The following is a 25,608-nucleotide window of genomic DNA, read 5'->3' as shown; positions in this document are numbered from 1 at the left end:
GACAGTGTATATGAACCCATACAGTCCTGAGAGGAGTTCTAATCAGACAAAAATAAAAAAAATTAAAAATTGCTTGTATGGGTATACCACAGGTGTGCACGGCTTTTGAAAGAGAACATTATATTTAATTAATGAGCCATAATATCTAATGAGAAAGAGAACAAAAGCAAACTTCTGAGTTTATGAAAACATGAAACTTAAAATTATAATCTGCCTTGATACATTTTAATATTGTTGCATCACCAGATCATAGCAATGTTCCCAAATACAAACTATGGAACCATTCCAGAAAACCAACCATTTTCATTTATTGTCATGCAGTAAAGTGTTAAAACCAGCTGGCAGACTCTAAAACCTAGAGTTTCGACACTTCTGCTTTATTTCATACGTCAATAAAATCAATGGAAATCAATATCTGCTAAAAAATAAATAAATAAATAAATAATTAAAAATTAAAAATCCAGGAGTTTGGTTTGCACTAGCACATATCTTAGGTGCATCGAGAATCTTTCACCATGCCTTTCAGTGCTGAAAAATACATCCATCCATTATCTATACAGTACATTACTTAATCCTCATTAGAGTCGCAGGGGGCTGGAGTCTATCCCAGCTGACTTAGGGTGAAGGCAGGGGACACCTGGACAGGTCACCAGTCTATCACACGGCTACACATAGAGACAAACAATCACACTCACGTGCCTACTTACAATTTAGAATCACCAATTAACCTCAGCATGTTTTTGGACTGTGGGAGGAAGCTGGAGAACCCGGAGAAAGGCGGGACACAAACCAGGGATCTTCTCACTGCAAGGCCGAAGTGCTAACCACTAAAAATACATTATAAGCATAATATTTTTTTGCCAGTTCCCATGCACATTGGTGACTTCGTAGCACACTACATAAATGACTGTAACGGGAATTAGGGTAGGAAAAATTTTTTCATTGTTCAAAAAGGATGATCTTGGACGTAAAGTTCGTAAGTTAGCTCTTCTGTCATGCTGGTATCATTTCAGACAGGTGTGTAGCCAAAAGTCAGTTTTTTGAAAGGCGTTCTAACATCAGACTTACCTCAGCTGAAACTGAGCAATTCTATCTACAATAGCAGGCTGCCCACAGACAGTTCATTCACACCAGTGTGACCTATGATGATGTGTAGTCACACTTCACAGATTTTTGGTAGGACTCTGGAGCCCTGCAATGATGCCAACACCCTCTTAATGCACTCTGCATTGTTAATCTGACGGCTACTGAACGGGTCGGCAGCATGTGTGAATGCGTGACCTGGTCGCTCATCCATAAAAGTTGTGTCCGCAAGCTCACTAGGTTGGACCAAGTAACGTTTCAGTAAAACTTTCAACAGAGCAAAAGTGTGAACTGAGCTATCACATTAATGGACAGACACGTACAAGCAGCACTGTGAGTTGTGTGACACAATTTATTTTTTCCACATTTCTGCATTAAAAATTTGTCCGAAAACATCACAGAGACGCTTAATACACAAACTGTTGGAAATAAACCACACTAATTAGGTATATAGAGCCTATACTGAATACTCTTTAACTGCCTCTTAGTGAGGAAATGCGTTGAATTGGGAAATTGAGTGATGAACAGCTATAATGTGATATCTGTTTCACACACTTTGCTCCACAATTTCAAATCGATTTGACAATGAAAGGAAATCCGACAGCAGGTCACACTGTGGAGGCCTACATGACAGGCCAACTGTCGCATACAGAATGGCAGTTTAGTTTCCAGATGTTTACGACTATTTTTTCATAGTTCATTACACACTTGTATCATCAGACAGCACTAGGATCCACGAGTGTTGTCAAATAGCATTTATGCACAGAGCAACACTAATAGCTTCACTAATTACAGTTAACTACAAATATTCCAACATGGATAAAGAGCTGATCAGGATCTAACAGCTGTCACCTAAACTTTGAGCTTCACTTTTAAAAAAAGCAGAAATAAATTGGGCTGTTAGTTATTTCAACACTTGAATCAGCTGCTCTGAGTTTCATTTTAGTCTTTTATAGCATTACTATGGACCATATATGACTTGGTGTGTTGACTAGTCTTGTGTAAATGACAAATATCACACGTGTACCACAGCACTGTGGAAGGTCTGTGTGAATGCAGCCATGAGGAACATTAACATTAATTAATCGTTTACCATTTAAAAGTGAAAAATCTTGAGCCTAATTTCTGTCTTCAACTGTCTTGTTTTTATGAGTAATACTTCAAATTGAAAGAACTATTATAAGAGAAAGAAAAAGTCGAAGTGCATAATTATTTCTACTAGAACCACTGGAATGGTTTGTTTAACTATTGTATTCCCACTCACTACAAGCTCAGTTAAGGTGTAAACATGTATTGTTTAAACACTGCAACAATATGTTGTGTGTATTTTGTTTTGTGCTCCTATGTGCTGTGGTGCTTTCCTCTCCCTTCAGTTTGAGGAGCTGCAATGTAATATGGCTCCATCCTAATCAGCTATTGTTAGGCCACAGCAGAGACATGCTCATTAACGAGGTAATTATTCATGCCCTAGTAGAGTTGGTGGTTGAGGAGGAGTGCTGCGGTGGAGCTGTGGTGACAGCACATTCTGAAGGATGACTTGGTAGAATCCATCTGTCTTTACTTTTCTTGAATGTGCTTGTTGACCTGCTGCAGCTTTTCACTCAGACAGAAAAAAGGATCTTCAAAACATTCACAGATGCTACAACCCTGACATAGTTTTTTCTCTCCTCAAAAGTGTCGTGTCTTGTGTCAAATCAATTCTTCCTCTTTCCCATCAATAAAATAGAGAGGAAATTAACATTTAACCTCAGAGTACAACATATCAAGTGGAGAATTCTGCAGTTCAGACAGCCAGTCTGGCCAGTGAAGCTCTTGCAGCTGCAGACATAAAATAAGGTTGTTACAGGAAGAAATGATTCTGTTCTGCAGGAGGTGTCGGTCTGAGGGAAAAGTTACCCCACACTCTGCTGCATAATGCTATAATATTTCTTCAGGGAAGAGGCAACCTAATGCTGTTTAGCTGCAGGTTGCAATATGTCAACCTTACTGTAGTAAACAAAGGAAATGGTATTAGAAAAATGGAAGCCTGTGGCAGCAGCTTCTAACACTGCGATCAGATTATTGATGTTGGCAATCCAGAAGACATTTTGTGAACTTTAAGTCTACTTTCTGTTTCTTAGAGCAGCTGTAAAGTTGTTACCTTAGGTGAAAAATGTGTACAGACATAAACTAGAGAACATGGGTGCAACATGATTAAATATGCATTGACATATACAGTAGTATTCTAATCCATTCTGTACTAGATATTAAATCTGCTACCAGTCAGTAGGCTAAATATCTTATTGAATCAAATTTCTTAAGGTTCAAGTTTAACTTTCACCAGTCACAAGAAACTTAAGTTATAAACAACTACAAAGACTCATTTTCGATCAGTACACAGCTGTTGGTGGGCAAGAAGCCACAAACAACCGTTTCTATTGATAGCTACCAAATAATCAACAATTATGAGGCTAACCTAATCAGTTTTTACAACTTGTATCTCCAATCTGAACCAACCTGAGCAGTAAAAGATATAAAATGTTAATTGCTGACTGTTGTGACACACTGACATAACAATTGAAAACAGATTTTCACCAGAATTTTTACAAACTACTTGATTCAAATACTGAAGATCCTGAAGAGCTGATGCATAAAAAATTATAGAAGGAGTCTTCTGGATTTAATATGTGATGACCTGTGTCTTGAGCCCTCACCATTTTGTTCAGCTTGGCTGCTTGCCTATTTCGCCAGTCGTCTGCAGGGTTTTTCCTGGCTCAGAATGGGCCTTTAGGGGGTGCCTATGTATGGCAGTAAGCATGATTAGTCCCTATATAATGAAGGCAAAGTGTCTGTGTGAATAGAAATCCATGAATGTTCCTGTCATATCTGACCACTTATCACCACAAATTTCTCTTGGCAGGAAAAACATGGCTGACTTCTGGTGGTTGTGTGCACTCCAGCGTATCACATTAAAAGAGAGTCTCAGTGTCAGTTCAAATTAAAAGGGAATATGTGTTTTCGATAGCGGGTCAGTATGGTTTTAGAATTTCTATATACGTCAGCATATCGTAATACCTATTGACAAGGGACTGGTGTGTCTGTTCAGTACAGTCTTTGGCAAAACACAGACAGCAACTGGGGGAAAGCACATAAACCAATAACAAACGTGTCTCTACAGGTACTACCAAATTTAATTAAATTGGCCACAGCCAATATTTCCAGATGTTTTTAACCAGCGAAAGAACTGTCAGCTGTTGATGTTGCTTGTTTTTTTCCTTTCTTTTTTTGGTTGTCAGTAATATAAAACGAAGAGGAGACTAAGGAGAATAAAAGATTAGTTAGAGTGAGAACTTAATCAATCCATGTATCTTGTTGACCAGGGACAAGATTTAAAATGGAGCCTGCAATTGAGACCCAACCATACGTCAAATTTACCATTTGCATCACAACACAGCTTTTGACAATTCGTCCAAATTTCAGAAACAAATTAGACAAAAATCATGCCCTCATTTTTCAAAAAATTTGACCAGGTGTGCCAAAGTGCCAAAATTCACTCTCAAACTTTCTCTTTCATTCTTCATACAACTGCTTTGTCATTTTTTGTGTGTAAAAGTGCAACATTGTGTGTAAAAATGTAAAAAGTGGAACATATTTTACTGGGTGATGTGGTAAGCACTCTAACAGCTGTGTCACCTGGTTGTCCAATGATCTGGTTATTAAAATTGTAGCCTACTTGACGGGCCACTATTGTATATGTTGATGTACACTGATCCACCATAACATGAAAACCACTTGCCTAATATTGTGTACTTTCCTCGCACTGCTAAAACAGCTCTGACTTGTTCTCTCTGGGAGTGTCCTGTGGAGTCTGGACAAGGACATTGGCAACAGGTTCTTTGGGGCCAGTGGGTTGTGGGGTGGGTCTCAGTGAATTGGGCTTGTTCCATCACACCTTTAGGGATGCTTAATCAATCTGGGATCTGGATAATTTAGAGGTTGGTTCAGCACTCTGCTTTGTTGTGTTCTTTGAGCTGTTCCTGAGCAGATTTTGTGGCGTAGCAAAACACTGCCTTGGTCATGAACAAACACTGATTTGTAACAAAATCAATTCACCTGTCAGTTGTTTTAACGTAATGGCTGCTCAGTGTGCAAATACAGCCATTGCCAAAGCCTGCACCAATATGATCCTGTGGATGGACTATTTTCCTATTAGTTTGGTGTCATTCCACCCAGAGCAATGACATGCTAAGCTAAACGCGACTGTCAGTGTATATTTACATCATGCTCCTCTTCTTCCCCGTCACCTTTCTATGACCATTCTAAAGTGAAAGAGTGAATTTCAGGTATTATGTCCTTGCATTCTGCTATTTCAGTTCCATCCTGTCAGTTTTACACACTATAGCTCTGACAGTATGATCAGAGTGCTCCATGCACTCTCTCACTCATTTGTCATTATCACATTTGTCATAGAGCTTTCTGCATATGACACCTCATACACCTCACAAAAGCACAGCACCTTTGCAGTAATAATATGCTTCTTTCACAACCCCCTATTTTATACCCTGAGCATGACAATTCACTTGTAGTGCATTAAATTTGAAATGGCTGAGGCTCCGGGAAACACTTTGTTCAATAAATTTTGCAATACAGAAAAGAAAAGAGGTATGAGTAAAACAGAACATCCTAAAAATGGACCACAGACTACTTTCATGCTTGTGTCTTTAAATACCAATAACCAGCTTTTTGCTTTGATAGAAAAGGTTCTCTCTAAAACACTCTTTATTTTGACTTATGACTGCATGAAGAGATGCTGTCTGACGGGCTACAATATCTACATCAGAATAGTCTCAGGGACAGAAACCCTTTCACCTAGGCATGGATTCCTGCTGAGGCCAACTCCTTAACAGAACACCTTTGTACATAACAGAAAAACAAAAGGATTGTGATGATAACAGGTGAATGCACAGAGGCACTTTTTATTTCAGCATAAGAGACCACCTGACAGAGCTGCCTCACTGCTGTGATATTAATCGCCATCTGATGCAATTTAACTTCTTTGGGAGCTGCTAAAGCTTTCAGTTGCCAAGCAATACAGAGACAGCTGAGGACTGCTTAAAGAGATAGGGAGCTTTAAACCCAGAGCCAGCCAGCTTTGTTTAAAGAATGCTCTCTTGGCCCAATTTGCAATGCTTAAAATTGTCAAAAGACATTGACTAGTGCCTCATGGATGAACTGTAGTCTAATCATACCATGGATTTTTATACTGAATACACAAAGAATGTAAGAAATCTCGCTATTTGCAAAAAAATGGCAAAGTGTTGCATTTTTGGACAACATAATACACTTGCAAAAAACAGATCAATGTGGTTCTTAAATAACAGCAGTTCCTTCATGCTACAGCATACTGGAGTCAGTTTAAATCCAAATGAGCAATGTAGGTTTAGGACTCATCTGATTTACACAAGACAGTCACGTATTCGTGTCTCCGAATGAGAAAAAGGGGGAAAAAGACACTGTTTATATTCACTACATCATACACACTGTATTCTATATGAAAAGAAGCAGATTGACCAACATTGCGAACAAAGCTCTAACTCTGGTCTTATTAACACTGCAGTAGATGGAGAGAAAATGTGTGGAAAAAAATGGGAAAATCTCATTACAAATGACTATCAAGAGTAATGAGAATTTAGATACAACTTGCCGTGTAAAACGCAAAGCTTCTGAAGGCTTGCACAAATCATTCTGCTGACAAACAAAGCGGCTTTCTTTAAATGTTTACAACCAGGAAACATTAAGAATTGATGCTAGTGCAGCTCAAGTCATAATGACTGGGTTTGTGTTTGAAGATGCAGCTCGAAGTATCAACAGACAGCTTCCAATGGCCCAGTGACCCAAGAATGCAATGTCCCTCCTTATTTACCCCGATGGTCTATGTTGAGGAGCCATAGATCCCAGCCGCCTGCAGACATCCTGAGAACTGAAGCTATTTTGAGCCTTACAGACGTTGTGATGATTCAATTATTTAAGACCCAAACCAGTGGGTGACTGTGGAACGGCTGGGGAAGGACAGACGAGTATTTAGCCTAGATATTCAAGCTGAGTCATTGCACATTAGTGGGCACTAAGCAGATTTTGTACATAAAAGTGAAAATTTACATAAATTTTACTTTAAGCTGCTTTAAATATCTAAATGTTAAACTCCAATGAATGATGGTAGCATCATTAGAAATGCTCAAAAGCCCTGCCACAGTAAATATTTCAAGTAAATTCTATGGTTTGGTCCCTCAAGTAACATGGATTGAAAGACTGAGACGTTGTTTTCTATTATCCCAGGCATGTCTCTGTCTCATGGGTGTTTTGACAGTGGCTCATCTCATTCTGCCGTGTAATCTAACACATTATTATGGGCGATTTGACTCTGACTTGTGTTGGCTTTGAGGTTGTTTGTTAATTAAAGTAGCACTTTTGTTACCTTTATGTGCAAATGTTGGCATGTATTTAAATCTTTGCGTCTACCGGCAGAAGATAGATTTTTTTTTACATCAGCTGCAGTGGTATCAGTTCACTAACCCACAAGCTTCACTAAATGCATCTGATATCATTCATGACCAAACCTGAAATTAAGTCCTTTCTGAGCTTCCAGCATAGCAGTGACAGAGAGCTAATGACGTATCATTTGATAAATGTCATGCTTTTTGTCTCACCCAACACGCACGGAGAACACTCATTATGATATGCCTTTTTTTCCTATTTGACTATTATATAGATTTTTGGCTTGATATTTTTAGCTTGGCCTTCCTCTCCATTGTAACAATGGGAACTCCATGTTCACATTTACACTTACTCAGACTAAGGTATAGGCAGTGAGCCACACCTTGCCACATTCAGTCAGACAATCAGCTGCTTTCAGTTTCCACTGACATTTCAGCTGCAGGAAAATCTATCTAGTTGTAGCATCTGCCGAAGACAGCATGAGGATTGTGACGGGTGTGGGCAGGGAGGTTAAAAGAGTAATGATTTAGTCCTCGCTGGAGAGATGTGAGACATTCATCACCGGGAACAAAAAGCCCATAGCTCCCCTTGAGCTGTGGATGTTAGCCCTGCTGCTAGAGACAGGCAGCTAGAAGACTTGTGCAGAAAAGATGCCTTGCTGTAACACTTCAGACAGAAGGTTTGACTTCAGGCTTTCTGCCTGCAGCGCTCGCTAATTAATGGATGCTTGGCTTTTATGACAAACTCTAGTTTTATAGTACACTTGAAAAGCATATAATGCAGATTTCCTGCACATGATGATCCATTTAAATTTCAGCATTGTATGCAGGGTAAGTACTTTAAAGAACAGTAATAGAGCAGAGGTTAAATATCTTATGCTCAGCTTCTACTCAGTCATTATAAAGGACACATATGGTGTAAGTCCAAATAATAACGAATAACACTATGTGCAAGTGTAATGTTATCCTAATTAGAAAAATGGTAGTCAAATATTTAAAAAGTCGAGTATGAACAAAGGCAACAGTCATGCTTAAGTTATAATAATTAAAATAAGTGGGTTTTTTTTCTTTTTTTCTATTAAGAAAAATAAAAAATGAAAGTGTGGACGCAAAATCAGACCTGCTGGTCTAATAAAAACTGAATATTTAGCTTGGTAATGATTCAAGTCCATATAATAATTTATTAGTAATCTGTATTCCTGAAGGTCTCTGTTTTTACCTCAACTTGACAGGAATATAATGCTACAGTATTTTAACAGACAAGCTAATGTAAAAAAAAAGAAAGAAAAAAGACAAAACGTTTAATTCGGTAATGTTTTAAGTCCAAATAATCATAATAATGTATATTCCTGTATGTTTTCTTTGTTTTTACCTGTTTAACATGCGGTGTGTGGACAAAAGAAACTGCCATGCTAACGTTACAAGTGTAAAATAAGGTGCAGTTTAGCTAGGTGTATTTATTTAGCGTCAGTTTGGTAACTTAAACTTACGTTAGAAAACTGATAATTAGCCTCACAGAACACGGAGACACGGCAACACGGCTGCCAGAAAACAAGCTAAATATAAATGCAACATTTCCAAGTCTTCTGGCGCTATTTAGGAGCGAATAATGTCAGAAAATATAATAGCAAAGATGTAAGTGTGAATCTCGGCGGGCCGTCTAACAGACGCCTACCTCTCGTTTGACGTTCCATAATAATTTCTCCTTGTACTCTTCCTCCGTGCTGCCCTCCATGTCCGTCCGTCCGTCCGTCCGTCCGTCCGCAATGTGCTCGACAACAGGTCTGTCTCCACGACTCTCTGGGTCCGCTCTCCCCGGCCTTTCCGAACCTCTCTCCCTTTTATTCCTTGTTTCCTTCTTCGTTGGCTCAGCTGACGCAGCCGAGCAGCTTGACGGCGACGTCAGAGGATCCGCCTTCCTCAGTCCTGATCAATGGAGACCATCAGTGGAGCTCCAGGCTCCAGCATCCGCCCCGCCCCGACCTGCAGCCCGCAGCCTCCAGCATCCTGCACACCAACCTGTGGAGCCCGGGTTATTTTTAGCACCTCTTTGCTCCTCTCTTTGTCAGGAAAGAGTTACAGCAGAGGAGGGCTGATCTGCTGTGAGAAGTATGAAAATTGTGGTTTGGATTTCTCACTGTTTCCTGCTAATAATTCATTCAGGTGTATATCTACATCTTTAGTTTCACTGAAGAGAATGTGCAATGAGCTCTTTAAATACAGTTTTTTTAATGACTTCATTCATAAGCTGGGCACAGTTGCATTGCACACAAGGAGAGGCTGCAGCTGATCAGGAACGCTTCTATAAATAGTGCATTGTGAAGCACATGCTGACCATTGTCAGAGCTGCTGCCAGGTTGGCCTGCTGCAAAATAAATGACGTCACAGCAACGTGATCCAGAGGACCCTCCTCTGTGGGGACCCTGTCATCTAACCTCCTGCTTGTGCCTCCGTGTGGGCTGAGCATGCACCTGCAGCCAGCACTGGGTTAAGCTGCTTCCAGTGTACTTGAATATTTCCAATATACAGCAAATGCTGCACTTTTGGACATTACCTCCACTGTGTTTCACAGATGAGCTTGTAGGTTTGGGATCATGAGCAGATCCTTTCATTCTCCAAACTTTATCTTTTCCGTCACTTTGGTAAAGGTTCAGCTTTGTCTCATCAATCCTTAAAACTTCCAAATTCCAGCCTGGCCTTCCTCTTCTTCTTGCTAATGAGTGGTTTGGATCTTTTGGTGTAGCCTCCATACTTTTCTTCATGAAGTCTTCTGTGAACAGCAGATTGTGATGCCTTCACTCCTGCCCTCTGGAGGTTGTTGCTGATGTCACTAACAGTTGTTTTAGGTTCTTTCTTTACAGCTCTCACAATGTTTCTGTCATCAACTGCTGCTGTTTTTCTTGGTCTACCCATTGGATGTCTGTTACTTAGTACACCAGTGGTCTCTTTCAGGATGTTCCAAATGGTTGTCCTGTCTTTGGCCAATGTTTGTGGAATGGCTGATTGATTTTCCATCTTCTCTCAGCTTCACAATCACTTGTTTTTCACCCATAGACAGCGCTCTGGTTTTCATGTTGGTTCCACCTCTAACTATAGATGCAGTCTGCACAGGCAAAACCCAAATCTGAAACTGAGTGTAGACACTGAATGATATTTATTATTTGAATAATCAATGTAATAGGACACACCAGGGCAACAAAACACACGTCAGCCACATGTTCCAATGCTTTTGCTCACATGAAAAGTGGTTGGGTTCAAACAAAAGGTACTATCTTCTAAGTTGTGTATCAGATCCAGATGTAGATACCTGGAAAAAAGATCTCTTGTCTCATATTCATCATTTGATGTCAAACCTAAATGTTTTCAGTCTACAGAAAAATAAAGAAATTGGCCTAACTGTTCCAATACTGTTGGAGGGAAGTGTAGATATAGTAGATGAACCTTTCTTCCCAAGCAGCTACCAAAAACACAGACGGAGTACCTTAGCAAAGATTGCTAAGCCAGGACATAGATCAAGCAGGAACCAACCCAGTCCAACACCCAGCAGCAGCCCTCACTTTGAATGAAGATCTTGAGTAATATCTAGTACAACACAAACATTATTTCTGTGTAGTTTACTTTGTTCTGGTCATATTTCCTACAGGTAGTTCTGCAGTCGTATTTCTTAAATAAAGTCAATTTGTGAACGTCTGAACACTATCATTGAGGGGAATTTTCATCAGGATAATTTCAAGGTGGCTATCAAGCTGATGCTCAGTAGAAGTTGAATGAAGCTAAATGTCCACATAAATCTTCAACAGAAAGATCTTAAAGTAAGAAAAAACTACTTTTTTGCACAGCCGAGTTGGAGCCCAGATCGGAATCCGGCAGAAATACTGCGGAATCAGATCACTCCAACATCTGAAGAACAAGGCTGAGCTGAAGCAGTCCTCTGAAGCTGAACAGTCAAAAGGTCCACTACACTGGGCATGTCTAAGGGGTGTTCAATAAACAAGAAACATGAAAGCTGTTGGTATATTATTAGCTAAAGAACATTGTGTTCATCTATACTTGTATCTTAGATGAAGATCGGATCAAACTTTATTACCAAGGAATGCAGAGAACTAGGTCATGCCAGAGTTCACATACTTTTCCTTGCCTTTGTAGATACCATAGAAAAGATAGTGAGAATATGACATCCTTTTTATTCAATTGTGGAATTTATGTGAGCAGTTCTGGTTTTCAGTATAAGGGTTATAACCAAACCTCTTTTTTAAAGTTTAGGTTAACAGATCAACCACCTGCATTATCAATAAATTGAGTGTTGTCTTCTTATGTAAAATCTAAAGACTGCAGACCTGTAACATATTTTAATGACCTAGGTCAGTGACAAGACTTTTGTACATTTTGTGAAACATTCACATTCAAAGTGCAATAAATAGTGAAAAATAATGAACATATTCCTAAAGCCAGAGGTGACAAACGTACAATTTAAGTTTTGTCTGACACTGCAAAAATTCCAACATTCAGTTTAGTATTATGTAAGAAAAGCAATTGTTCATAAAAAACTGTTAATCAATTGTCTCATTACTCTGCAAAGGAATGCGGCAGAGTTATGTGACGATTTGCATGTCTATCCTTCTATCGGTCTGCATGTGCACAACATTACTCAAAAACAGACCAACAGATTTGGATGAAATTTTCAGGGAAGGTCAGAAGTGATACAAGGACCAACTGATTAGATTTTGGCAGTGATGTGGTTTATAGTCTGGATCCAGGGATTTGTTAAAGATTTCTGTATCATTGCGAGATAGCGGCATGGCATTACTGTAACTATGACAAGTGAACGCGACGTCAGCTGTCTGCGGACTTATTGGGATTTATCCGTCGGAAATCATATGACTCAGCAGCCTTGACGGAGTACTGCGCTCTTTGAGTGCTTTTCTTGTTCTGCTTTAGTCTGCCATTCATTTGTAGAAATCTACTTATTTAGATACTCTGAATTATGTTTGTTTGAAAAGCCCCCCTCAGCCATTTCCTCTCCTGCAAGTGTCTGTATGTGTGAATGTGTTTGAAAGTTTTGCTCATGTTCTAAATTTGTATTCTGATCACACGATATCCCCATTTATTCAATTAAGTTCACAGTGGCATGAAAATGCTTAGGCAGTTTTGTTTGCCTCTCAGTGATGCTTGCTGAAGCACAAGTACAGACCGCTGATTGGTTCATTTATCTTACACAGGCATAGTCAGCTAATTATCAGCAGCAGTCTGCACATGAGGGGTTTGAAGTTCTAATACTGAATATTTCAACAAAGTCAGATCCAAGTTTTACTATTTATGATCAGCATTTTTTCTTTGCTTAACCGTTTAGTGTATTTTAATCCTGTTTTTAAATAACAGTGTAATTTGTATGCAGAAATTCCCCACACCAGATCAGAGGAAACAAGGAATGCGTGTAATTCTGATATCAACATCAATGTTTGCAGTGTATTAGTTTGCAAATAGAAAGCAATGCTGCAGATGGGCGATCAGTATGATGGAAATGGGACGAATAGACTGACTTCTTACACACCAGCTGCTCTTCTGTTGCACTTCTGACAGAGTAGTTGCTCAGTGAGTGATCACTGAATTTCATTGCTTTAATTAACAGTGTCAAAACAACTGCCCTTATTTTAATGAAAGATAGCACTTGATATGACCACATGGCTATTGCACATTCCACATAGACTGAATTACCTAGGTTTGATCCCTGGCCGGACCTTTAGTGCATGAAATCACCCCGAAACACTCTACACATTTCTTAAAAATACCTGAACTGCTAACCCTATGGCAGTGGCAGATCAGGCTGTCTGAAGAGCAGGGCTGACAAAATACCATACCCCCTTCAGTAGAGGAAAACGATCCATGTTTGGCGAGAAGGTTGCATCCTCAGTAAGGGGGAACACTTCATCAGAAGACAAGGAAAATACACCTATATAATAACTAGGATTTACTTTCCAGGTTTCCTAACAGCTTTCATTTTCACACTCTACAGAACATCCAACTGCTACTTCAATCATTCCTTCATCTCTCAAGCCCACCTTTGCTTTTGCAGCTTTGGATTCAAACTGTGATTAAAGAAGTACCTCCAGGTGCATTTTGCACATTTCTTTATCTATATTTTCTGTTTCTTCTTGGCATTCTTTCTTTGCAGGCAAACCCACTTCTAACCTCCCACTCTACAAGTTCATCAAGTTTAAGGGCTGAGTTAATTTCCTGTTTGTATCAAATATTTATATATATATATATATATATATATATATATATATATATATATATTTTTTTTTTTTAAATATATATTTTAGAGATGGCTAAGAATACAGCTACCTAGCTCTTCATCTCAAATATTATTTAGCATGAAATACTATAGGTTTGCACAGGCCTACATACAAAACTATTGTAGAAAATACAATGTACAGACTTAAAAAATGCACCCTTAATATTTAATACATTTGTTCAACTGCAATAAAAATATCATTATAAGATCTACCACACAAACTGTTAAAGGATTAAGGCTGCGGCTGAACAGCAGCTCATGAGGCATCACAGCTGCTTCATTAAAAGGCACTTCACCATCCCTGTACACATGGATTTAGAGGTTTTCTGTTGCATGTCCCTCTGTTCCACATCTATTTCCAGTAGTCAGTGAGCTGAGTTGCATGTTGTGATTCCCATTCATCCCTGAAGTGACCCTTGCTGCCATTTCTCAAACCTTTTTCACGACATTTCTCTCCATAATGCAGTCCAATGTGTAGCTGCTCCTTCTGTCCTCAGTCAAAAGTCCTTCATTTTGCGGCCATTTTTTCTGTACCACCATTAAGCACAACCAATCAACCAGAACTTATACGTTAAGTAGTAAATACTTTAGGTACAAATTTCCACATCAGTTTGTCTTTGTATCGAGCCAACAAAAACAGAAACATTTTACCGTGTAAATTGCTCTGCCTTGATAGCGGAGCGTGGATTTTTCATTTACATCTGCCCCCTTAAAACACAACAAAGACAAACAATAGTAGAATAACAAGGATTTTTATCTTCACAGTTGGTAAAAGGCATTATGATAAATTGCATTAAAACACATTAGAGGCACACTATTTCTGGTAAAACTAAAACACATTTGTCTTTGGCAAAGAAAGGCCCGTAAATGTGTACATGAAAACTGTATAAATATGAAACATCCTCTCCAGCTGGTGCAGAGTGGAAATGCTATGATTGTAACAATATTTTTGTTAAGAAATAGTGCACGTTAGTGATTTTTTTCCTCCTCTACTAACTAAATTTCATAAAAAGCTATAGTTCCCTAGTTATTAGATGTAGTTGCTCTGGATCCTCTGAAAATAATGCATAAATTATGACGGACAGAGCAGGTAGCTGTCTAGACTAAAAGTTCACATATAATTACATTGAGGCCACACGCTGGACCTTTTATAGATTGTGGTAGGAAAAGTGAGATCATTAAAGATTCAAAATAAACCATATGAGCATCATCAGATTTCATGTATGAATGTTCATCATCCACAAAAAAAGAAGAAATTAAAAACAGCTGAAATCTGTCCAGCAGTTTCCTGCTTTCAGTCTCAGTGTCCCAGTGGCCGGTCATCGTATGTGCTGTACCTCTTGACATGGATTCGACGGACGCGCTCACGCAGCTCCGTTCCCCCGGACCCCTCTTCCTCCTCACTGTGAGAGCCGCAGTTGTTGTAGCTCCGACGCGTGGCTTCTAGCAAGGAGTTGTCAGGCAGCGGCATCGTCTCATAAAGCAAGGTGTTGAGAGTCTCCTCGTAGATGCGAGCCTCAGGAAACTCCACCTGAAGAAGGCGACATGGTGAGCAAATGTAATGAAGATGCATGACAGCTGACAGGATGGAAAGCTTCACTCATAAATACAGGTCAAGGTAGCGTCCACACTATCTGCCATTACTGATGTGGTACAAACCATTGCTCACTGCCAAGGATCCGATTAATAACAAAGATTTTCAGACTGTTTTGGGTTGCTGTGTCTGCCTACAGCACCAAACGGATGCTCAAGGGAGGCTATTTTAACTATCAATAATCAATTAATTATTTAAACAAATTAAACACAGTGAATTGTTTCTCCATATGCCGATACAAATGTTTTAACCTCTGACAAAAAGTAAAGACCAGCTTAATGAATTATAAATTAAACATAAAAAACTAATTATAAGATAAAACTCCAAAGTACATTCCACAGTAAATCACCTGTAACATTATTATTCTCTGTACATGGATTTTATAACTAAACAATCATCGTGTGTGATCTACATGATGGAGTCACTTGTTCCCTCACTGACATTTGTCCAGCTGCTGGAAACAGCTGCTCAGCTGGAACAGATGTCCACAAATATAGTTACAGGAACTTCATCAGTCAAGGAAATCTGTCAGTATTTACTACAGCTTCTAAAATGCATTTATATTCAGAGCAGAGTGTCACAAATACATTTCATCACTGTAGTGCTAATGTTGTTGGAAGCATGTAATCAGAGTCCTGCTGCTCCTGTGTGTTAGCTGCTACAGCTGCTCTCTGCTGATAAACTCCACTTCCACACATTTATGCTACAGCATTCATCAACACCACTGCTACAGTTATCAGAGCACAGGGAGGTCAGCTGCTTCACGGATCCTTACGAATGCTCAGTAAATACTCTCATAACTATCTCAGTCAAAAGGTAAGACCAGATATTACTTTTGGACATTTATTCACAATGCATGGTAACCAAGAAGCAGAGTGATTGACATGATCACTATCACCCAGATGAACCTGGATACTTTAGGAAACCTGAAGTACATAGTGAAGGAAAAGCGGCCAATAAATGCTGAGCATATGTGGAGTAGAGCTCCAGGTGAAGACCTCATGAAGCTGGCTGGAGAATGAAGTGTGCAGAGCTACTATCAATGCACAAAGAGCTCTGAAACATATTTTGCTTTGTTTGCACAGTAGATGTTTTTGACATAGTTCTATGTGTGTTATTTCATCATTTTGATGATACCATTTTTTTTCGATAAAATAATAAAAAAATGTGTTTAGACTTTTGGACAGCACATTGTGTCACTATCAGTCTCTGTTCAATTAAACTATCTTGAATATCAAATATTTTGCCATGCATGGGTGTATTTGTAAATTACAGATCAGCTGTGGAAGAGGCCAGGAAATCCATTCTCCTGAGTACATCCAGTTTCAAACCCCCCGTCAGTTACATAGGGCCATCCAAATGAGATTTCTCCTTCTTTTGTTTTCAAAAGCAGCAATTATGACTAAAGACATCCACACCTTGGTCTGCTTCTTCTCTGTGGCGTAGACAATGGAGGTGCAGCACACTTCAGCCAGCTTGCGACTCTGACCGTAAAAGGACCAGCAGCAGATCTCGTCTCCAATCACATCTTTGATGAAGAGGACTCGGCCGTTGAAGCTGAGGGACAGTCTGTCAAATAGCTCGATGTTCTTCAATAGGTTGTCGTCTGAATTACTGTCAAGACAAAAACAAACTGATGAGAAGGAGGGGTGCTTCATCATTTACTCCAACCAGAGACCTGGGGCTCGTTAGACTTTATTGGCTGGAAAAAAAACTGTGTTTCCCTTCACTAAGTACTTTGAAGATCACATAAAAATCAATTATCTTTGCAGTAAGAGAAGCAGTAAGATCTCTGGAGGATTTCCTTACCTGGTGTAGGAGTACTTGTTGTTGCTTCTGTTGTACACCAGCTTCACTACAGGCTAACAAGGGGGAAAAAAAGGTTAAATGTCTGGATTTCATTGCTTTAATATCTAAATGTGTCATCAGTGAATTAACTTTGAGTAGGCATCATCCATTTGGCAGGAAAACTATTAGAAGAGAGCAGAAAATGAATATTTATGTGCATTCATTTAAAGTATTATGCAAATATTATCTTCATGTTGGAGCAGCTCCTAAATGAGATTTAAAGATATGTATAATGTTATTTCATCTTTTAATTACCAAGAACAAATTCTTTGAAAAGAACAGTCACGGAGCATTTTAATGCCTTTATACTGAAAATGTTCTGGTTCCATTATGGTGGGGGATCTAACTTAAGGTGGTGCAGTTAATTATTCAAAAATACATTCTTTAATATGTTTAGCAGGTAACAATAATCTAACAGGTCTTCCCACTGCAGACATTTGACTTGTCATAGCAGGAAAAGCATAGGGGAGTAAAGGCTGCCTTCAAAATCACATACTTTTTCTTTTTTTTTCTTTAAGTGCATACTACAGTTGCCGTGACAAAGTATGTACGTCATGCAGCATGCAACCAACTGGGACGTACTTCTTCGTCATCAGAATGCGAAACGAGTTGTCATCTGTGTGCTCTTGGCGGCTAAGCATGCACTCGAGGGAGACACGGTGACGTATGTAATGTAATTGCACAGAGGATTATGGGTCAAAATTTCCAGAAGAGCATGCTTACTTGCTGCAAAATGTGTGTGTACATTTGACATATGTATTGGGGCACTAAATAGTATGGTAGAATGGATACTGGATCACACCGTAATTGTTAGTAGTCACTGTTCCTGCTTTGATACGCTGCACAAGACACCTGCTGTGAAGGTTCTGGTGTCGCCAATGTGGTGGTCTGCATTTACCTTGGTAGAGGACTGGATGAGACTCTCCTCTTCTTTACAAGAAGTGACTACAGGTATAACACACAGGGGTTGCTCTTTATTGCCCTGTCAAGCAGAAATACAACAGACACTGTGTGTTAGACAGTAAACTTCATAGCATCTTTAATACTGACATATTTACTAATTTTAAATAGTCATGAATGTGTTAATAAGGAGAACAGACTATTATACTGCTGTGTTGTTTTCTACTTTCCATTTTCCATCACTCTAACCATTTCCATTACAGCAAGGTTAATAAAAAATATTAAAATGGCAGGTTGCAAGTATTTTGACATTTTCTGTTGTTGAGGGTCTGTACTCAGCATCATTCAATTAGAAATCAGTTAATAGATACTACATAAAGTTTTCTCCAGCTCAGTGCAGGTAAGACTGAAGTGAATGTATTTGGCCCCAAAACTGAAAGGTCAAAGACCAGTGCTCACCTTGACTCCAAGTCAGGAAAAGTTACAAATTCTAACAAATTATTATTGACTCAGATGTGAATTTTAACAACCACTTGAAAGCTGTTCCTAAATCTGCCTATTACCACCTGAAGAACATTGCTAGAATCAAGGGTTTGCTGTCTAGAGAAGATGCAGAGAAACTTGTTCATGCATTTATTTTCAGGAGGTTAGATTATTGTAATGGTGTCTTTACAGGTCTTAACAAGAAATCAATCTAGCAGCTGTAGCTGATTCAGAACGCTGCTGCCAGAGTCCTAACTAACACCAGGAAGTGGACCATAATACACTGGTCCTCAGATCACTGCACTGGCTTCCTGTCAGTCAAAGGATAGAGTTTAATATCTTATTCCTGCTCTACAAAGCACTGAATGGTCCTGGACCAAAATACATCCTGGACTTGTTATCTCCATATGAAGCATCCAGAGCCATCAGGTCATCAGAGACAGGTTTACTGTGTGTTCCCAGAACAGAACCAAAGATAGTGAAGCAGCATTCAGCTATGATGCTCCTCACCTGTGGAACAAACTTCCTGAACACCTGAGGTCTGCTCAAACTGTTGGCTCTTTTAAATAAGCCTGAAAACCAGATTGTTAACTGCAGCTTTCTCTTAGATGCTTAAGATGTTTTCTTGTCTTTTAATGCATTTATACATTTTATTTCTATGATTTAAATGTCTACTTTTAAATCATGTTTCTAATTACTTTTAAAGTTTAGTGGTGCTTTTCTTCGCCATTTTAAAGCACCTTGAATTGCCTTGTGCATGAATTCTGCTATACAAATAAACATGAATTGCCTTACATTGAATTGTCAAGTCTCTGCCTCATTTTTGTAGGTTTACTTCTATTTAAAGAACTCTATGGAAACTACAGCCCTTTAGCATACTGCCCAGAGGTACAGCGGCTCAAAATAGCAAAACATCCAGCAGAGAGATATCAAAGGTAGTTGATTTGCCAGAGGTAACTGTTCATGACTATATGGCTGCACATCAAGTCAAGAATGCTCTCTAGGATGTATGCCAATCTGTGTTCAGGTCAATAACCAAGAGAAGATTCCTTGAATGAAACCTTTTTGCAGGATTCAGCACAAATTGCAAGCTACCAAATGGTCAGGCTATGGTTCATAAAACATCCAACAGGACACCAGTAGAGTTGTAGAACAAAGTTCTATAGACCGATGACATAAATTCAACCTCTGCAATGATGGAAGGGAAGGAATAAAGTAAGTGTGGAGACAGGCAAAGACACAGCTCATGAGTCAAAACACTATCTCAACTGTCAAATCTGCTTCTATCAGTTTGCCCTGTATTACAGCCAATGGAACTGGCACGCTGGCATTTACTGATGAATTCACCCCTGCTGGGAGCAGCAGAGTGAGTGTAGAGGTAAACAGGAGCATTTTGTGTGCTCATATTCAAACAAATGCATGCAAGATCCAATCTAAATTTTGATTCACCATGGGCTCATTTTTCACTGCAGTAAGTCCCGCTACTCTATGGAGGCAGCACAAAAAATAGCTAGAAGTAGAGAGAACTTAAGAATGTCTTGTGTGCAGTATGACACAGTTATAATATCAAAAAAGATTAAAGCTAAGACTTGGCACATTAATGTAGTATTCATTATTTTATTTCTGATTAAATGTGTTGCACAAAAGCAGGTAAAGTGTAACTGTCCACATCGGTGCAGTCTACACTGTGCATTAGTCGGCATGGATGTGACTGACCTGCAGGGTGTTTTGACAAAGCTCCACTAGACCCTGGATGACGTAATACTTTGCCTCAGCCAGCAGCTCCTGGACGGCCTGGCGGCCTTTGGGTAAACTGACTGTGCCATCACGCAGGTAACACAGGATACTGCCAAAGTGTTTCCCACTGCGATCAATCAGGATCCAACCTGAACAGAAAAAGGTGGTGGCACTGAGAATGTGCATACTGAAAGCACAAATGCATATCATCACTAAAAGCCTGCACCCAAAAAAAACAATGTATGGCCAATATATCATCAAACCCAGAGTCTTTGAGAGGCACTGGCGCTATGTGTGACTCTCTGTTGTTATTTTAATAAAATTATCTTTATTCTTGGCTAGACCCGTTATGACCAAGATGAGCAAAAGGATTAGTTCACAAAAGACACTGAAGATGTAACTTCCCTAAATATACTATAAATACATCAGCAATGCATTATTTTATTTAATGAAATGACATCTTAAGCAGAACATTAAAATATCAAAACTACTTTGAGCATCAATGTGGATAGATTTGTGTGGAAAGACAACAGTATAACGTGATTTTATAGGTACAGTAAACAGTCAGCTTGTGTCTGCAGTTCAGAAAGTCACCTTCTTTATCTGTGAACACTTCCTTCTTTCCACTGAACATGGCTTTCAGCATGGAGTTCTGCTTGGTCAGCACTTGCAGTGTGGTGTAAAACAGTGTCCCACCAACGTTGAGCCGGACATACTTGTTGCCCAGCCCCACCGCTCCTCGGTAACTGCAGGTCTTGGTCTTGGGACAAGCCAGAGGAGGGGCCAGGGAGTTAGAGTCAGACTGGGTGTGATGCAGGCAGCTGTCTCCGGACATGTCCCTTTGGAGGTAGATGACCACCCTGCAGACGGAGGTCCGAAGGTCCCCCGCCGTGGTGACAGCTACTGATGAGGCCGCCACAACCTCTTACTGCTGCTGATCATTCCTGGAAAACCAGACAGTCCTGAACTGAACCAAAAAAATGTCTATGTAGCTGCACAGAAGTCAGTGTATAAAAGTCCATAGATGTCACAAAGGCAATTTTACTAGGTTGGGCTTGGAAACATCTCCATATCGCTTTGAACATGCACATCTGATCAGCATGCAGCTGCATTAATGAATAGGCTTTTTGACCAAACATTAACAGGTACTGAAGTTAGTTTGTTCCTTCCAGCTGTTCGTTGGCTTTTAATCTGAGTTTAGCCAGCCAGAAATACCTTATTTATTTAGAATTACAAATGATTCCTGACAAACAGACAGGATTGATCAGGATGTAACAGTTAAGTAACGTGTGAAGTTCACTTCCAGCAAGTGAACTGTCACACACAAACCCCATGTACCAACAGCATCTGAACATGTAATCTTCATGCATTAATGTACAGCTAAACAGGCTAGACCAGCAACATTTCTGTATCACTTTCAACACAGCACAAGACTGAACTGCATGCTAGACAGAAGCTAGATATGCACAATCAATGCTACTTTGAGCTGGCTGAAGTGATTTGGAGAAGGCATTTTACACAATTCAGCACCAATATATACTCAAAAACATCATAGAGAGCAAAATACAGTTTGTTGCTTACACTTACTTTGCTCTACAATTTCACATCTACTCGAAACTGAAATGTCCTTAATAACGAAATTTTACTGCAATTAAAACTGACACCTAAGCGGAGATTGATAACACATTCACAGGAGCTGAAGTTATCTTTGATACTTCCAGCTGTTTGTAGGAGTTTTTCCTCTGAGTTCATCAAATATCTGCAGCATCAGACAGCAGCAAGGCATGAAACGTGTGTTTAACAACAACATCACTGAGGTGATACGGCAGCCTGGTACGGCAGTTTTTTAGTCCTGTGTTTTCAGTTTACTGTTGTTTTTTTTTTTTTTTTATGCCAAACGTTTTTTTTTGTTTTTGTTTTTTTTTTTTTACAATCGTTGGTGATTTAAGTGTTTTAGTCTACTTTTTTTGATTATCTTGGAGGAGTGAGAAGAGGAAATGGAGTGGAAAAGACCGTTGCTACCGTTGCTCAATGGAGTTCTATCTCTGCAGCAATGGAGCCAACTGGCTACTGTTTACTCTGACAGGAGCCTCTGATCTGGCTGAGCTCTCCAAAACTACTGGGATGAGACATGATATTCTGGAGGAATGTCTACGGAAGAGATGTAGAGGGAGATGAGCTGGAGTAAAAAGGAACAGGAGGAAGGGAGAGATAGTTTGGAGAGAAGCTTATAGACCGGCTCTTCCATCTGTTATCATGGAAATGTTGGCTCTATGGGTAATAAGATGGAGAAGCTTGAGACACTCGTCAGAAGTCAAAGATTCTACCGGGAAAGCAGCCTCATGTTTTACACGGAAACATGGCTGAAAGACTGTATTACCGAGTATAACACCAGAGTCAGAGGCTTCCAGACTATACGAGCGGACCGGGATGCCACAGCGTGCGGTAAGAGGAGAGGTGGAGGACTTGCTCTGCTTGTGAATGACAGATGGTGTAACCCTGCACATGCTACCATCAAAGAGCAGATCTGCAGCAGGACATTGAACTGTTAGCAGTTAGTCTGAGATCATACTATCTGCCACGGGAGTTCACTGTGATCAACGCCATTGTTGTTTACATTCCTCCTACTGCACATGCTCAGAGTGGAGAGACCAGGTCAACCATCTCCTCCACCACAAACTTCTACCTTTATCCTCTCAAGCTTGCCCCTCTTCCCTCCCCTACCAGCTCTGGGAACTCTGTCAGCTCAGTCCCACCTCACCTCACTCCTCCTTCTCTGTTGTCTCGGTTGTCTATGCTGTCTAAGTTAACATGCTGCGGTTACAAATTAATTTTCTTTTAAGGATCAATAAAGTATATTCATTATTCATTATCATCACACAGGGACAGAATTATTAGTTATTCAAGATATCCTAAACAAACTAGGCTGGTACTTATTTGGGCAGTTTCATAAGCTTACTATTTGTTTAGATTTACTCGTTTCTTTGTTAATGCCGTATTATGTATCATACATCACATGTAACATGGTTCTCTCCATCAGTGTGGTGGGTATGTCTGAATGAAGCCATGAGGAGCATTAATGTGAAAGTGACTTACATCTGAATGACAGAATGCTGTCACTTTACAGACTGATACAGCAGAAGTGTTAGGTATCTAATGTCTGAAAGGGGTTAAATATTGTCCCACTGGTAAAGCAGGCCACCCAGTGGCAAAAAGCTTTCATCGCAGTGGAAACCACCTACAATCCTGTTATCTTTCCCTCAGGTCCCTTTCCCATTAAATGGAATGTGGCTGGGCCGGAAACTAAAGCGGGAGGAGGGGAGCACGTATCAATGAGTAGATGACAAATTATGACAAAATCTACAACGATGTAAAGCTCAATTATCTTTTACATGAATTATAATTAGCAGCTGAATCTCTAAAGGCCAGTAGATTCAGCTAATGGTCCTCATTAAAGTGAAGCTGTGGCAGCCCACTGTATCACACTGAAACCATTGGGTGCTAGATAACAAACACTGGGTTCCACCTCAAACTGGTGCCCGCTAGCTGCTTCAGTCATAACGTTTTCAGAGCTAGTTAGGTTCAGTAGTTAACAGCTAACTTCACCTATCAAATTGGCGAGCAAACTACATGTTTACTTAACTAAAATTAACAGCTAGTGTTCATTTAGTGAGCTCTGACTGTTTAGACAGCAGCTGGGGTTAGTAGGGATGTCCTGTTCGCTTCTAATGTAGATACATACTGAACTCCCTTTAACATGCGGCTGTTTAAATGCTTTAAAAGCCACAAACTGCATGACGCTACTTCAGTGACTAAAAGTTAGACTTTGCTGGTCAATTCTTCTCGTGTTCACTGCTGAATGCTTGAAATATCACCGTATATTTTAACGCTTTCTTTGCTTTGCGTCAGTTTGTGTCACCGCTACTTCTTACGTGGGTGTGTTTTGCTAACGTTAGCTAATGTTCAATAAGGGGCCAAACTTTCACTGTAAACGAACCAGCACGTTCCAGGCTGAAAATATACTGAACAGTGTGTACAGTTTTGTGTGACACATATCTCAAATTAGTACAACCTAAAATATAATCTGAACGAGTTCCCCAAATGTGAATGTTGTACTACACAAAGTGACAAACTGTAAGATTAGTCAATGGAGTTGGGAACGTTGTCGCCCTGAGCTCCATCCAGCAGCGAACAACACGCATCAGCCTATCAAGTCCACTTACCGACCTCCCCGAGCTTCCTGTCCGTGCTGTCACAAACCCGCTCACCGACAACTGTATTTGCCTTTATGAACGAGAGGCAGAAATTCACAACAATGTCGAGATTTGAGTTGGCAAATAGTATGAAAAGTTTCAGCTCTCCTCCACCTTCTTCTGCCACTGAGTTTACAGGGAGCTATGTGTCGCAGATCGCACTGCTGCCCCCACCGTCAGAGACAGGAACTGCGAGCTGCCTCCATCTCCATGTATGCGCATGTCTGCCATCATGACTCCACATGAAAAGAATTGCCAGAGGAATAATATTTCTTTTAAAATCGGACTCTGCTACTATTTTAAAAAGAAAGATAGAGCAACACAAACCCTTCAGAAAATACTACCTGAAAAAAAAATGTTTTTTCTATTTTTATTTTGGGTTTCTAAAGTTTATTATGCTGATTTTGCATTGCAACACTTACAGAGAACACCTTTTGAAATGAATTTAGCTCAACTCTGCAAATACAATTTAGTTCTCACGATGTCTTATTTGATGGCCTGTGACTCTGAAAAACAGTAACCTCTTATAGTATAGGGGTCTGGGAAAGATGGCTTTCCATCTTTTTCCAAGTGTTTAATGAAGACAGGCATTGACAGAAAAATGGGAAAAAAGATGCAAAATATATCTATAATATATACCTTTTACTTGGATTTTTTGCTAGTTTTGATTTAGAAAGTCAAACAACTTTGACTCATTGTCTTGATATGGGGCTGCACAGTGGATCAGTGTTTAGGACTGTCACCTTGCCGCTAGAAGATCTCCAGTTCATGTCCCAGCCTGCTGGGCCTGGGATCTTTCTGCATGGAGTTTGCATGTTCTCCCTGTGCATGTGTAGGTTTTCTCTGGGTACTCCAGAGCTCCAGGGGCAACGATACCTGCAGGATAAAACACAAAAGATCTGATTTCTGAAGGAAATGTCAGTTATGACCTAAAAAGTCAAA

At 39.8% G+C, this 25,608-nt stretch overlaps 2 protein-coding genes across 4 annotated transcripts in view; both read right to left on the bottom strand.

The window, feature by feature from the left end:
• sgsm2 (small G protein signaling modulator 2) overlaps positions 1-9,485 on the bottom strand; it is a 120,450-nt gene extending 110,965 nt beyond the window's left edge. The window contains exon 1 of one of the 3 annotated variants that reach the window (XM_035956855.2): positions 9,232-9,485. In XM_035956855.2, coding sequence (XP_035812748.2) covers positions 9,232-9,291 — 60 coding nt within the window. In that variant the 5' untranslated portion in view covers positions 9,292-9,485. The remainder of the gene's footprint in view (positions 1-9,231) is intronic. The other 2 variants (XM_023289318.3, XM_023289319.3) reach the window with 2 other exon arrangements.
• A 5,102-nt stretch (positions 9,486-14,587) lies between these two features.
• tnfaip1 (tumor necrosis factor, alpha-induced protein 1 (endothelial)) lies at positions 14,588-24,808 on the bottom strand. The gene is made up of 7 exons (XM_023289327.3): positions 24,637-24,808; positions 21,008-21,357; positions 20,393-20,562; positions 18,192-18,275; positions 17,255-17,307; positions 16,864-17,059; positions 14,588-15,382 (listed from the first exon to the last, which is right to left on the bottom strand). The coding sequence occupies exons 2-7, from the start codon at positions 21,246-21,248 to the stop codon at positions 15,152-15,154; spliced, it is 975 nt and encodes a 324-aa protein (XP_023145095.1). The 5' UTR covers positions 21,249-21,357; positions 24,637-24,808; the 3' UTR covers positions 14,588-15,151.
• Between the last annotated feature and the right edge of the window lie 800 nt (positions 24,809-25,608).

This window comes from Amphiprion ocellaris, chromosome 7, assembly GCF_022539595.1.
Source record: "Amphiprion ocellaris isolate individual 3 ecotype Okinawa chromosome 7, ASM2253959v1, whole genome shotgun sequence".
NCBI classification, from domain to species: Eukaryota; Metazoa; Chordata; class Actinopteri; family Pomacentridae; genus Amphiprion; species Amphiprion ocellaris.
Note: the sequence above shows the minus strand (reverse complement) of the source record. Positions and strands in the feature narration are given on the sequence as shown.

Bases quoted from the DNA above. Each gene is read 5' to 3' on its own strand.
- tnfaip1 (XM_023289327.3), bottom strand. From the start codon at position 21,248: ATGTCCGGAGACAGCTGCCTGCATCACACCCAGTCTGACTCTAACTCC. The intron at 18,276-20,392 runs GTCAGTCACATC...TCTGCTTGACAG, and splicing joins TTTGTCAAAACACCCTGCAG to GGCAATAAAGAGCAACCCCT. The intron at 17,060-17,254 runs GTAAGGAAATCC...TTGTCTTGACAG, and splicing joins AACAAGTACTCCTACACCAG to TAATTCAGACGACAACCTAT.